The following is a 15,938-nucleotide window of genomic DNA, read 5'->3' on the forward strand; positions in this document are numbered from 1 at the left end:
TGCAGATCCTTTGAAGTGAAAATCACTGCAGATCCATTGCTTCTCAAACAAGACACCAGCCTAATGCACAAGCATTGTGGTGAGGATATGGAATAGGTTACCAAGCAGGGATGGAAACAAGACTCCCATTGTATAGAATCAGACAGACAGCCACACACAGAAAGACAGAGGCACACACACAGAGAGACAGACAGCCACACACACACACACACACACACACACACACACACACACACACACACACACAGAGGCAGCCACTCATACACACACAAACATACACACACACACACACAAACATACACACACACACACACACACACACACACACAGACAGCTACACATACACATACACACACAGACAGCCACACACACACACACACATACACACACACAGACAGCCACACACACACAGACATAAAGACATAACAGGGGTAGAAATAAGACTCCCATTGCATTGCAGTTTGAGTCATTCCTGGTTTGGCAACAAGTTTAATAAGACAGACCTAAACTTGTTACCTATACACTGGGGCTAACCAGGCTCATAGTAAAACCTGGAACTGGTGAAACTGCTGTGCAATAGGAGTCTTATTTCCCCCCTGCCAAGCCATGTCGTTGATGATGAATCATTGGGATCTTTTAAGAGCTGACTCTCTTCAGGATTCCAGAGGGAGGTTAGATTAAAGAGGCAAAATCGTCTAAGAGTGTTTCTCCTCATTGTGCTACAGTGCCCCCTACTGGCTTGGTGGTTTTACTTTCAGTCTTCCAGAGCTGTTGTGGGTTAAGTATTTGGGCACAAAAAATGAATTCTTGATAAAACTTAAATAAGATTGAGCAAGTCTTTAGAGGATACTAATGCTTTGGAGAAAGCAGTTAATTCAGTAGGTGATTGCTTTATGCTGTATGCGTAATGCAAGCACATAAACACCTGTAAAAATGTCAGTGTTTACACTTGAGTGCGGTGCACAGTTCAACGCACACTCCCCGGTGTACTATGACATGACCAACAGAAAGAGCCCTCAAGCTCTGTTATTGCACTCAGAGTAGGTTTGCAGCAGATGTTCCAACAATAAGTTAATGGTGCTGTTTATTGACCTTCTGTGAAGGATTTGAAGGGCTCCAGATTGCTTTGTAAACCAAAAAAGGCCAAGCGCTTTTTTATTAAAAGCAGCGTATGAGTATTGTGTACTTCACAGGCAGCTTCAACAGTGAATTACTCATTCTGCATGGCCTGAAACTATGGAGACACCATCGCTGGCTCCAGGCATTCAACTTTCCCATTTCTGAATAACAAAACTGACAGTCCGTTTGACCCAGCAGTGCTCATCCAGTTGGTTGATCTCAAAACTTTGTCAAGTTAAAGGATCCCAGTGATTCTGCCTCAACAGCATGACTAGGTAACCCATTCCATCCCCTCACCACTCTCTGTGTGAAGAAGTGTCTCCTTGCCTCTGTCCTCAATCCGTCTCCTCTTCCAACTGTGTCCTTTGGGCCTGTTTTCTGTCCTGCTGCTTGTTAAATTTGTTCTAGGCTAGAATCATTTCCCTCGGTCTTCATGTGCCTGCTCTTCACTGGGTTCTCTCCAGGGCCACAAAGTCCTTTTTGTATTACAGAGGCCTGAGATTAAACACAGTAAGCACGGCCTCCCCAGTGCACTGTGCAACCTCATCAAAACCTCCTTTGATTTGCACTCTTTTGACAGTGCATTGAATCTCAATCTAGGCTGATTGAAGATGTTTATTTTGAGTTGATGTATGCTCCCAGTTAGACTATTATTCAGTCATTTAGCAGATGCTTTTATCCAAAGCGACTTACAGAGACTAGGCGGTGAACCACAACTGCTGCTGCAGAGTCACTTACAATAGGACCTTGCTTTTACATCTCAACCAAAGGACGAGAAGTAAATGATGCATTCTCCCAGCTAGATGTGGAGCAATGTTAGCTTGTGTTGTTTTCTTCAATTGCTAGTGTTTTCAGGCAAACAGATTAGGCTGCCAGTCATCGTTAGGGTTGCTGTGTTAACGAGATTCCAATCTAATTAAGAAAGACAAGTGTGGATTGAGGCACCCGATCGAAGCAGTGGTTTGATGGAAGCTAGAAATCCGGAGACCATTTAATATTCAACTCTTGATGCAAACAGAAATGCCATGGAGAGAGGCTGTTTAATGAAGGGAACCGCAAAGTATAAATATGATCTTGTGTAGTAATGGAGCAGTCTGTGCATTTAGCTAAACAGTTCAAACGCAGCACTGTAGATTAAAAAAATATTAACTGCCTCATTCTGGTGAAACATTGGATTGCAGCCGGACGGTAATTCATTTTTCAGTTTATCGGTTATTGCCTAATCACAATAATCACCATTACATCTCTGGCTAAAAGTTTTGCATGACCGAGAATTTTAAGATTGAGATGTAAAACAAATGAAAAATGTCTCAAAGTACGACATGGTACAAACATTCCTCGTTAAGTATGTACATGCTATTAGCACGATAACAGGATTATCATAGATTATGTGGGTTGGAACCTGTCAGTGTTTAGGGGCTAATGTGCGGACATTATGTTTTGTACCTCCAGGAGGTTTTTATTCACAAAACACATATTCTGATTGACTCTGGTGAGTCACAGATCCGGCTTAGAAATGTGTTTTAATTCTACTGACAGTCATATCAAGTTGACACATTTATGCCACTGTTGCATTTGAATCCCTTCAAGTCAGTTTACTACATTCTTCCTACTTTAGCTTAATTAGTTGATAGTCCAATTTGTTTGTATTCCCCAAAGGTCATTTTTAGCTGTAGGGTCACAATTTATAGCGTTAATATTTCTGGTGGCAGGACTTTAATCAGTCGAATTGAATGGTTATGTAGTTTGCAAATTGAGACGTCATTTTCTCTAAATCTACCTTTACCTGGGGAATCCTAAGTGCCAGGCACCATACAGCCTTCATCATTCCAATCAAATCAGGTGACAGCTTTTCAACCAGCCCCATTGAGACAGATAAATGGGGCTGACAGATTTGGAAAAAGAAAAAACAGTTTGAATGGAGTGAGGAAGGCAGTTCAGTCTCAGCATATAGGATTCTCCAGACAAGCTCAGTTAAAGATGTTTATGGTCCTCATCATCGGAAGAACAGAACCACATAATTACAAAGACCACAAAAGAGTAAGGGGGAGAAAAAAGCGATTAAGATGACATTCAAAGCTAATTTAAACTACGCACAAAGAGTTAAATTCTGGGCAGTTTAAGATAGCTCGTCTCTCTTTGCTTGGCTGTCTGCTTTGTGCCGGATTTTCATGGATATGCGGGCATAGCATCTGCTCACAGAACTCTGCATTACCTAAAAAGCAGTCCTGTTTTCTTCATTTTTATTAGACGTATTTGTATAAAAATTGGATTTGGGCTCATATTAAAATTACTGAGATAATCTTGGCAAAATGGTGTTTAGGGTCAAACAGATCCTGAATAAAACTACCATTCCCAGAATGCACTTCCTTCTATTGTGATGTCATCAACGCCAGAACATGTCTTCCAAGTAACGTATTATGTTTGATGTTGAAATGCTTAAAACTGTTTTTTTTCATCTAGGTTTCCCAATACTGGGTTAATTATTATTATTCCCTGTTTCTCGCATAAATTTATATTTTGAAGAAATAATAATAAAACATAATTTTAAAAAAATATATATATGTTATAGTAAATATGTTATATTTGACATTTTTTAATTATTCATAAATACTTTTAAAATTAAAACACTAAAAACTTTGGTAACTAGCTTGTTGTTAACTTCTAAACTTACAAAAAAAACCAGATCTTTAGCTAACCATGATTCTCAACGTTGACCTTTTGACCTTTTAACCTGTAACCTTTCCTGATGTTAATCTCTGAAACTGTTTTTCTAAACTCTTTAAAGGAAACTTTGATAGCGAGCGGCTGGCTATTGCTAGACAAAGAATTCCATACAGACTTGGTCGGGTAGTTGATGAATGGCTACTCGACAAAGGTAATAAACAAAATAATTAATTAATTAACCAGTTAATTAATTTTAAATTCTCTTTAAAAGGTGCCACGTCCCTAATCTAGCAAGAAGCTGGGCCTCAAGTCCAAAACCCCTTTCGCTCTTAATTAAATCATGATAAGGTTAGTCCTCTGTGCCTAATTCAAAATGAGTGTAAAATCACAGAATGCCTTCAGACAATTTGCTATTGTAAGATGAACTTTTTTTGCCTGTCTTTGCCCTTTAGCAAGTGCAAGGATTTTAATTAAACCCTCACACACACATTCACAAAATATAGGCTTTTACATTTTTAGCTACACTGCAGCCCATCCTGTTAATGTCTGATTAATAATGACTCATTGGCCATAATGTAATGAGACTGATAATATCATTTGGTTTTATCCAGTTAATATCACTCACATTTTCTACTGATTTTTAGCATCTTTAATTATTGCAATGTGTTGTACATGTACATTAAACTGCATATGACAAACATATTAATGAACAATCAGTAAGATAGCTAGTACTATTTTTCAATAGCAAAGCATATTAGTTCTATCAATACTTTTCCATTTTTGGTCAGTCCCTTTTGAAGTGATCTTTTCTAAGGGTTCAGATCTTGCTGTAGGCAATAGCATTTTCACAAACATCTACCTTTTAATATTAGTTTTAAAAATAACTTTTTGAATTGGTGAAATAAGATCGCAAACAGATATAGGGAGCTGTCCATTGCTGAGGTGCTGAAATTGCCCATTCTCCAATGTTTGAAAAGACCTCCCCCTTTTGAACATTAGCTTAATTCGTAAGAGCTTGTAACGTCATTATATAAGAAAATATGGGCTAGCCAGATCAACAGCTGTCTTTTGATCAAATTGATCAGTACGCAATTGTCCCCATTAGTTTGCTAATTGCTTTTCTTATGCATTCAAAAACGTACCAAGAGGGGGACAAGAAACTGGTTAAGCTTCTACTAGCTGATGGGATGCTGCACTTTTTCCTATAGCTCTAAACATCATAAATAACCTTAACATAATCTCTCAATAACTTCCTTTAACACGGCTATTTAATAAACTGTTTGTAAATAGAGAATACCTTTTTCAAGAAATGTTGTCATGGTTTTGCTATTTATATATTTATTTAAACCAAAAAAACTCTTTAAAAGTTAAAGGGACTGTTTTTTTATCAATTCTTTTTTTTTTTTAAAGACGGAGATCTAGGTAGTTCCTTTAACCCTTTGAGTACTAAATGTTCTAGAAAGTGGTAATCGTGTTTTTGTTTTGGGTGCTGATGGTGGTTGAAAAGTCTGGTTCCCTTTCTTTCCCTCGGTGGGCGCTGTTGAGTTGAGGGCTGGTGGTGTGAAGCCATTTGTAGGAAAAAAGTGCTTTGGAACTGCAAGCTAACAAATAAAAAGATGATTTCTTTCTAATTTGATAACTTCCATTTTTCTTTTATTATGTTTTCAACTAATAATGAAAAAAATATTTGCCTGTCTTTTGAATCCTCATATAAACTTTTTTTTCTTCCTATTGTCCCTGTACCTCTTCCTACATCACGAAAATTAATTCCTAATATTAGGCAGGTAATAATCCACAATACATTGAAAACCGGAAGTCATAATAGTAGTACAGTATTTCATGTTAGATTTAGAAATGTCATATTTTTCAATGTGTCAGCTTTACTTTAAGTATATGGAAAACTACAAAGCGGTATGTAATTCAATATGTAACATTATTCAGCAGGTTTCATTCCACTTTATGAAGCAAAATTAGTTAATTCTATAGGGTGATGCAAAACTTTTGACCATGACGATAGATAGATAGATAGATAGATAGATAGATAGATAGATAGATAGTTTATTTGAATGGAAGGCTGTTCTGGCACTAAAAGACAGATTCCAATTAAAATGTGTAATTATTTATATTGGCCCAACAGAACCACTCTAGACAAGCTCAAATCAGCTCTAAGGTCAGATTGTAAACACCATAACATAATGAAAAAAAAATCAATTAAAATGACTCGCGAAGAAACCACCGATGTTAGGCTGGCTTTTATATATATATATATATATATATATATATATATATATATATATATATATATATATATATATATATATATATATATATATATATATCTGAACTGAATTCAATTCATTATTCAATCACATTTTCAGTCTTGCTGACTTTTTTCAGACAACAATGGGAGAAACGATATCACTTTTTTGGAAGGCATTTTAATAGGTTTTGATTTACCAGTTCCAAGCACACCAGTTCAGACCAACACAAAACACTGGGTCCTAGTGCTTTCTGATGGTTTGGATTCTGCCCACGTTGGGGTAAGACTTAAGGGTGGGAGGGGGGGTGGATTGTTTGGAGGGGGGCATTTTTGGACTCAAAGGGTTAAAGTATTAACTTAATGCTTTAAAAAAAACTTAAGCAGAATTTAACCACCTAACAGCAAACTGAAACAAACTCGATTCATAAAGAGGGATAAATACTGAAATACTAAATTCAGTGGGTGCTTCTATATCCAAGGGCTGCTGGATTTAATGAATATTCAGCATGTCTATTCAACTCCCCCCCATCCCAACCATTTCAAATCTGACTTTTTGTCTTCCAATGGCATTTAGGCTACAGTTTGATTAGTTTTATAGCTGTAGTCCACATAAGAAATATTCAATTCAGCCAAAGTGTCATTCTTTCTTTAGGAGAATAGCAGGCTAAGACTTTACCCATCCACAAATTTACTAGGATTATTCAATACTCAAAAACAGCACTCGTGTCTTGCTTAAGTGTGCCATAATTGTAGTCTTTGGCTCCAGACTAAGGGATCTGTCCATTGTTGTGGTGCTGAAATGGGACACTCATACAACACTGATGTATCACTTGTACATCAGTCCCATGTGTTTTAATGCAGTTTGATTCATTCATTCTCATCCAGTTATGTAGAGATTTCAAAAATGATCTCACAAAACTGATTTATTTTTATATTTATATTCAACGATCCATATTTCCAAGTCCTTTGTTTGAAAGAAAAATCCACATTAATATTAGAAACAAACAATTTGGGAGTGCCTAACTGACCTTGACTGTTGGTGATTTAATATGAGACATGACAGGTATCCCAACTAATGTATTGTAACTAATGTAAGAACTTATGGTGATATTTCTATATTGCTAACTTCTTACTGGAATGATATTTGCAGTCATTTTGAATATTTCTTTGTTATGTTGCTTCAATATTAAGTTCTCTAAATCTGTAATGCTTGGATTGGGTGGAGAAAAGTCACCTGATTTAGGAGAGCTGTTCAGTCCTGGAACTTAGGAATCTCCAGACAGATAAAGGCAGAGGAATTTTTAAATATTGATACAACAGGATCGCTCCCAGAATGATGGTAAACACCATGAAAGAGAAATAAAAAATGGAATGACATTAAAACACTACTCTTTGTTATTATTTATATACCTATATTTGTATATTCCCTGTATGGAATTAAGAAAGGGGGGAGAAATTATAGATGCACTATAACACATTCAAAGTTTTCAAAGTAATGTGTAGGAACGTTTGAGAATGTTATTTCTGATTGGCATGGGTTGTGGGTAAGGAGGATTCTAAAAAGAGTGAGGGGTTCAAAACTCATGTTGTTCATTAAATCCCAGCCCCAGTTCTGCACCCCGTTTAATGAGATAAATAACAATTAGCACTTAAATGAGGTTGATGATGACAAATTATTTTTTTAAAAAATCAACAAAAACAAAAATACACCCAACTTGGGTGATGGGGAGGGAGGGGGTGAGGTGATTATAATACAAAAAATAACAAATAAATAAATAGCTAAATAAATGCTAACTATTTTTATATAAAAAAAAACTAAAAACTCAGAGGGTTAAAAACTCATGACTCTAAAACAAACCGACAACAAAAAGGTCTAAATCTTTTCTCTTTTCTTAACTTTGAAGATTACTGATCAATTAGGAAGACTCAAATGTCCCTTTAACGTTTATTGCTTCCGTGGTGAATCGATGTGTTTTCTTCCCAGGAAATCAAATATCAAGCATGCTTGCCTGCAATAGACTTTGAATAAAACAAGGCATGTGTTATGAACGCTTAACTCGTCCTTCTTGTTTATGATTGGCTCAGAGGGACCTCGTTATTTTTAATTCCACTGGTCTTATAAAAGATTGTCTGTATTACTCCAGAAAAACTTGACAGCTTTTTATATAAGAAAGTTGCTTCCTTATATGTAAGAATATTGAATCTGACCTATAGATGTGGCCTATATATAACTAAAAAGTGACCCTTTACAGTGCCCTCCCCCTTTTTAAGACATAGAATAGTTGTGGCTACAATTTGCCCCATTATGCCATTCCACTAGCACTGTCATTCTTGTTATAACTATGGCCTCAGACTACAAAGCTATAAAGGGTTCGCTGTGGCCATAGCTGTAGATGCAATTACAGTTGTCAGGTTAGTATTACAGTACAGATCGATAATGTTACTCTTTGGGAATACACCTGGTGACATTGAATTAAAATGACAGAATAAGAAGCCTTATCAAAATGTGTTTTGTTAAATGTCTGCACTGATGTTTGTTCGTTGTGCTCTTAACCTTTTTTGGAACCTTTGTTATGTTGTTTTCTCAATACCAACTCAAAGCTGAGTATTTAATACTGGTTTTCTAACAGCTGTTGAAAAGCTATAAAACAGATGGCTTGTATCTTTTTCCATGATTGTAAGACATGTTTATCCTTCTGTATTACAGGATATGATGTCTCTAATGCTATGAGTTATGATGGGTACAATGGCATTACAGTATTCTTAACAAATGTATTCTTTGCAAATTCAAAAAGATGGAAATGTCAGAGCAGACTGATTTTCTAACTGGCTTTAAGGGGATTTGCAACTTAATGCCATATCCAAGCTAAGGAAAGTCACAGCAAATTAAACGGGTGTCAATCATAATAGATGCTTTCCTATTGTTGGCTTTGGATCCCAGTATCTCCGCCCCACTCAATCACAGTTCAGCTATGAGAAACAACTCATAAACTGAAAGTGAAACAGCAAACCCTGTTGTATAATGAACAGGTTTCATTGTGTTCCAATGAAAAACCAGTCAAATATATTCTCTAAAAGGCGAGTTATTTTATATGGTATTCTGTGAGTCCTGGAAAAAGAAGCAAGCCTACACTTATTGTACAAAGATGTCCATCGACACAGTGCTGAAATGGAAACCACGCACATTCCACACAGAACATGGAGCTGTCCATTTCTGTGGTGCTGAAATCATGGAGCTGTCCATTTTTGTGGTGCTGAAACCCACACATTAAAGTGTGAGGCAGCTAAGAATGGGGTGCTTACCAGTCATCAAGGCACTAGAGAGTGTTTTAGAATTCAGTGAGGAGACAGCAGCGAAGTGAGAGGTTTAGAAACATGTTTAATGATTGAGTGAGTACTCCCCCAACAATGTCACACTCGCCCTCCTATCCCTTGTAAATCCGAGCCCAGACAGCCTTTTGTTTATCTGATCTGAGCTTCTAAGGTGTGTGACAGATAGATGCATTAATAGCCCAGATGGGAGACCGCGTCGCCGTTGTTTTCTGCAGTGATTGCTCAGCTTATTCCTCATTTCAGGGCTGTCAGTGGGTAGGCATCTCTGTCCCTCAGCTGAATATGAAATGTGAGAGGTAGCTGCTATTATTGTATCACATCTCCAGCGCTGGGGAATGTAGGGTTTATGAAAAAGATTTTGTTAGGTCTCCAAAATCCATTCAAACTTTTCATCACTTGAATAAGAGCTGTCCAACCAATATCTCTTGAGCCACATTTAGTTCACTGAGCTCCCCATTGTGGCTCTTTTGAGTTATGAAGTATCTTAATGGATCTGAAAAGACCGCAAGGGTAATTTGAAGCAGGTACAGTCAATTGAAATAATATGGTTATATTTAAAGGGATTTGTAGCAAACCAACCGGTTCCATATATCGTATATGTATGTTATGCATTTAGGTCAAATGCATAGTTTTGAAAGAACATTGAAATCTAAAAATAATCATCAAACAATAGAATCTAATGCTTATTTATAAAGGACAATATAAGATGGGAAAGGAGTGAAATATTTACTATGGAAGGTGTTTCGCCTTTACTAGAACTACCATAATGTCCTATTTTCTTCCATGTGTATTCATCCTGTCTTTAAAGACGTGAAAGACTCAACTTGACAAAGTTCTGAGATCAATCAGCTACTTCGGCAAAAATGTGTGCCTAGCTATAATTGAATATGCATGGGAAAATAAGAATGTTATGATGGACAAGGTAATTTCCATTAAAGATTAAATAACTTCGATAGTAAATATTTCATTTTTTTGGATGTGGGCAAAAAACACTTTTTGGTTAAAACCGTGATTTGCATGTAATGATTAATGTAATTTTTTTTAGCTACAGACAGAATTGCTGAGATATGATATATTATCTCTGATGTCAACTAAACACAGACAGAATTAATATATCACTTAAATCTTGTATATTTGTGGTTGGAAAAAATGAAGGTATTTTTTCCCCTTTCAACTTAAATCGCTTTCTTGAAAAAAAATTGAGAGAGAGAGAAAAGACTTAAATTTAAAAACAAATTAAAAGAACGATTGAAGCCGCTAGCAACCTTTTTTTCGAGCTTCTCTTTAAAATTAATTTGTATTTAGTTTTTCCTAGCCTGACTGATAGACTACGCCAGTAGGCAGTAATTAGTTTGCAAAGATGTAAAGAACTAGTTTTAATTTTTTACATTTTGTATTATCAAAGTAAATTAAGCACAGGCTCAGATTGTCTGTTGACACTGCAATCTAGTTCAAGTTGATGTTTCTTTGAATAGCTTATTAGAGTAGGAGAATATATAATCTACTACACCCATCAAAAAGATGATATTTAATTAAAGTATAAGAATTATACTTTAATTCAATTGTAACTATGCTTAATAACATTGTAATTCTGTGTAAGTAAACATGTATATACTATATAAATATATATTATTATTATTTATTTCTTAGCAGACGCCCTTATCCAGGGCGACTTACAATTGTTACAAGATATCACATTATTTTAACATACAATTACCCATTTATAGAGTTGGGTTTTTACTGGAGCAATCTAGGTAAAGTACCTTGCTCAAGGGTACAGCAGCAGTGTCCCCTACCAGGGATTGAACCCACGACCTTCCGGTCAAGAGTCCAGAGTCCTAACCACTACAACACACTGCTGAACTAATAAATGGAAATGGCCTGGGAACAACATTAACTGATATGGTAACACAACGTGACAGGACATGTAACTACACACTTATTACACCCGTAGTTACAATTGTGGTTATTACCTTGTTATTGGGCGTCACTGAAATCAGAATGGAGACTTCTTGTTCAATAGATGTTAGAAAACCAGTTTTAAAACCTCAGCATTTCATTCAAGTTGGGAATTCGGAATCTGGACATTGCTGGTAAGACTGTATTCCAAACGGTGACATTACGGATCTGGGATTGTACCTGACCCTCCATCAAGGAATGGGATGGAGATGGGGGTTGTGGCAATTTTATGGGAAACCAGCCCCATGCAAAAAGGGCTTGGGCTGTTTTTTTACAGCACTTCGAAATGAGTGCTTTCCATGTTTTACTTTATTAATGTTATTACTGGCCCCCCTTTTGTTTTAATCTTCAGCTGTCTGTTTCTATCAATTGGCAATACGCAGATATTTCAAAACACAATGCTCTAGATCAAGGGTGGCCAAAGTTCCACTCCTGGTCTTTGTTCCAACCCTGTTCTAAATTGCTGAACCAATTAAACCTCCATCCAGACCCTGAAGTAGTTAAGGATCTAATTTTACCTGTTAAACCTGGAGCGGAATGGCCCTCCAGGACTGTGATTGATTGGACACACCTGCTCTGGATAAACGGCTGCATTCTGCTTCATCCTATCCACATGATTTGATTGCAGCTAAAGCACTGGAGTTTGAATTGCAACCCATGGAGTGATAAGGAAGCAGGATGCAGCTGGAGGTGTAGAGGCAATGTGCTTGAAGCATCTGCATTGAATTCAAGGATATAACAACCTCTTCAACACAAGAAAAGGGGGAGCAGTGATAATCTTGCTAGTACTAGTAAGGTAACAAATTGATTTTAAAGCCATGATTTATCTGATGATAATGCTAGCAAGAGGTAAGAACAATGTTTCTTTGAACTGGCTTAAAATCAATTCCATTACCAGTGCGATTCTAACGCGCCTCTCTCCCCCTGCTCTCTCTCTCTCTCTCTCTCTCTCTCTCTCTCTCTCTCTCTCTCTCTCTCTCTCTCTCTCCTTCTCTCTCTCTCTCCCTCTCTCTCTCCCTCTCTCGCGCTCTCCAGGACGGCAGCTGACCATCTTTAACAGCCAGGCTGCGATTAACATTGGGGGTCAGGAAAGGGGTCGCCCCTTCCAAGGTCAGATCTCGGGGCTCTACTACAATGGCCTGCAGGTCCTCAAGCTGGCAGCGGAGGGGGACCCCAATGTGCGGGCCGAGGGGAACCTGCGGCTGGTTGGGGAGGTGCCCTCGGTCCTGACCACCGACACCACGTCCACCACCCCGCTGGCTGACATGTCCACCACAATCATGGAGACCACAACGACCATGGCCACGACCACCACCAGGAGGCAGCGTTCACCTACCATGAGGGACAGCATCGCTCAGGTGAGCAGGGATAGTCTGGATCAGGTGAGAGCAACCGGGGGACTGGATGGGAGGGGAGGAGGGTGCATGGTGCCTGGGGACCTGGGAGGGGGTTTAGGGCAGTGGTGCTCATTTCCAACTCTCGTGATCCATTCCAACCCACGTATCCCAATAAATGATTGAACTCATTTAGGACCTTGAGTTGGATCTGGGGCACTAGTGGTTTAGAGTAGGGTAGTGGGATATAGAGAGTGCATGATATAGGAGATAGCAACCAGAGGGAGAGTGGGGTATGGAAGGGAATGTGATACAGGGAGGGGAGTTGGGAGAAAGGGTGCAAGATTGGAAAGTCCCACAAGCCCTGCTGCTCCCAGCCCTGGGTTTCAGAACTTGTTTTGGCATATTATGCCCAGCGCCCTGGTAAATCTGCTCTGAATTAACTAGTTGCAGTACTCATCACAACATGAATAAGCTAGATCTATAGGTTTGCTTATAGGACTTGTCCATGCAGATAAAAGGGAGGAGCCATTTATGAACACCAAGCTGTTGATTACTTAAATAATGTAATTAAGGGTAGTTCTGAATGACAGGACTGGTGCAGGTCTACTGGGATGTTCAAGTCATGCTGGACGGGAGAGTGGGGTATTGGGAGGGGAGAGAGCGGGCGCATGGTGAATGAGGGATAATTATTTAATTTGCTATCGCTAAGGCTGTATTTTCTTTTCATGGATTTCACGATTTTGGTGAAATGTACCCATTGCCCATTGTGTAATATGTAGTTCCCCGTGGAAATTCACATTTTGGAAACAATAGTGTAAATCACATAAAATACAGCAAACGTTGGCCTTATTGATGCACTGCCAGTCACACTGCATTTAGGAACCTGGAAGCTGGTTTAGTTTGCTTCCGGTAAGTGATTGAACACACACTGCACAGAGCTGCACAGTCTCTTTAAAATGTCTTCAATAAAAAAGACACCAGCTCCATCAAAGATCGGAAATATTTCTGTCCAGTACAAGGAGACATTTCATGTGTCTGTTATTTATTACATTTTATTTATGTTTTTCTGTAAAAGGTGGACATAAAAAAATATTCGACAATTTCACATGTACCGTTTTTCAAGTTAGCATTTAAATATTTAGGAAAGCTTATGGTATAGAAACTCTAGAGAAAATGATCCATTTTAAACGTGACAATGCTATTTTCATGAATTTTATGTTTAATCGTGAAATATCTTGAAATGCCTATTTTACAGCATTTTTTTTAACCATGAAAAAACCACAGCCCCAGTTATGACAGAATAAAGGCACACTGTTGAGCAGGTTTCAATGGCAGGCAGGGGTGGGAGGGGAGTTCAGTTCAGGATTGGGTCCCTATTGGTACCTGTCTAATGAAAGCCAGCCCTTTCACCATCGGATCATTTACACTGATTGGCTAAGAAAATAGTTCCATAAACCTCTTCTGTACTTCCATTCATTATAGCCCTCAAATGTGCATTTTGACAGAAACACATGTATTCGCATTTTAAAACACATCATCTGGTACTACATTAGGTCTAAAGAAAGTTCTCAGTTTTGCTGCCTTATTTTCAGGATATCTGTTACACTTGCACTTCCTGGGTCACCCCCTGTCTTTCAGGGTCATGTTACTGGCTGCTAGCATGTCAGTCAATCAGGGAAGCAGCTGGTTGGTTAAGGACAAGAAGGAAGGCGCTGGGGGTAGTTTCACTTCTCAAGGAAGTGCAACTCTACCAAAAAATATAATTTGCAAACAAAAGTTTTTATTTGTGCAGCACCCAGTATTTTTCAGTAACATGGATTTCTTGTATAACTGTACCTGTGTAGCTTATTGAAGTGCATGGCAGGTAAGATTTATTATAGTTAGGGCTTCTGATTTTTAGTGTGTTACGCTGAATTTTCTACTGTCCTTTAAAAATTCAGTTGAGACCTGTTGAGCCATCCGTGTCTCTCAATCACACACTGAGAAACGTGCTAATACTAAAATTGATTTCATTTACGGGGTTTTTTCTATGACACAACTAAATGGGATTTTATCGTAAGTCTTACTTTTTCATTTCAAAGCAGAAGCGACTCTTCTTTATTAATGTGAATACAGTCACGCAGAACGACTGTAATAAAGTGTGCCCAGCATAAAACACTTTCTATTTCATTATAGCTTGAATGAAGATTAGTCGTTTATAAACATGTTGCGATCTCGTTTATACGTTCTGCTTGTTAATCCGAAATTAAGGCCAATTTAAAAGCCAGTTTAGTTGTTTCACAGACAAAAAAACGTAAATTAAATCAATGATACTATTAACACGTTTCTCAGTTGGGATTGAGATAGAGCACTTAACAGGTATGAGTTGAATTCTTAAAGGAGAGTAGAAAAGTCAGAAGCCCTAATTATAGCACTGGCTAAAATAAGAAATAAGGTTTGTTCAGGTGTCCTGCAGTGATAATTATAAATAGTCGTGGGTGTTCTGTGCTTAAGTAACAGACGAACTGTGCAGAAATTTAATTAGTTTCGCTTTTTTTGTGGGGTGGAATAAGTCTGTGGGTGTCTGTTTCAGATATAAAAGGTGTCAGGATTATTCCCTGGACTATGCTTGATTCCATACGGAGCTCAATAAAGGCTTTCCTAAGTTTTAAACAGCTGCTTTCTGAGTTTTGTAGAACATATTGTCGTTTTTTACTGCTGCGTTGATGACCCTGGAGAGTACAAAAGAAGAGTCTTTTTTTAATTTAGTAGTCACCAATTTCTTTTATTTTGTATCATTTTTCTCCCAATTTGGAATGTCCAATTATTTTTAAGCTCAGCTCACCCGCCACCACCCACGTGCTGACTCGGGAGCAGCAAAGACGAACTCGCGCTGTCCACCGAAGCGTGTGCCGTCAGCCGACCGCTTCTTTTTCACGCTGCAGGCCCACCGTGCAGCCACCTCAGAGCTACAGTGTCGGAGGACAACGCAGCTCTGGGCAGCTTATAGGCAAGCCTGCAGGCGCCAGGACAGACCACAGGGGTCTCTGGTGCGTGGTGAGCCGAGGATACCCTGCCCTCCCTGTACTGGCAAATAAATAATTTATGTATGGGTAGTATCTGTGAGGGAGGATTGATAACTTCACGAATAACTTCAAAGAAAGTAATATTAAAACAAATCAAATTCGCCTTAATGTGTGCATCTTTCATATATAGGAAAATGTGAGATCTACAAAGTCGAAAGTAGAAATTAGAACGGTTTTGTCAGCCCCATGTACTTTAAT

The 15,938-nt window shown here is 38.2% G+C and overlaps 1 protein-coding gene across 20 annotated transcripts in view; it reads left to right on the forward strand.

Annotated features, from left to right (window-relative positions):
• Positions 1-15,938, forward strand: part of LOC117398528 (neurexin-2-like) — a 420,078-nt gene that overhangs the window by 384,252 nt on the left and 19,888 nt on the right. For 8 of the 20 annotated variants that reach the window (XM_059015986.1, XM_059015997.1, XM_059015999.1 and 5 more), the window contains 2 exons: positions 3,908-3,997; positions 12,374-12,696. In XM_059015986.1, the coding sequence (XP_058871969.1) occupies positions 3,908-3,997; positions 12,374-12,696 (413 nt within the window). Of the gene's footprint in view, positions 1-3,907; positions 3,998-12,373; positions 12,721-15,938 lie in introns of all 20 variants that reach the window. The other 12 variants (XM_059015985.1, XM_059015996.1, XM_059015998.1 and 9 more) reach the window with 3 other exon arrangements.

Source organism: Acipenser ruthenus, chromosome 51 (genome assembly GCF_902713425.1).
Source record: "Acipenser ruthenus chromosome 51, fAciRut3.2 maternal haplotype, whole genome shotgun sequence".
Taxonomy (NCBI): Eukaryota; Metazoa; Chordata; class Actinopteri; order Acipenseriformes; family Acipenseridae; genus Acipenser; species Acipenser ruthenus.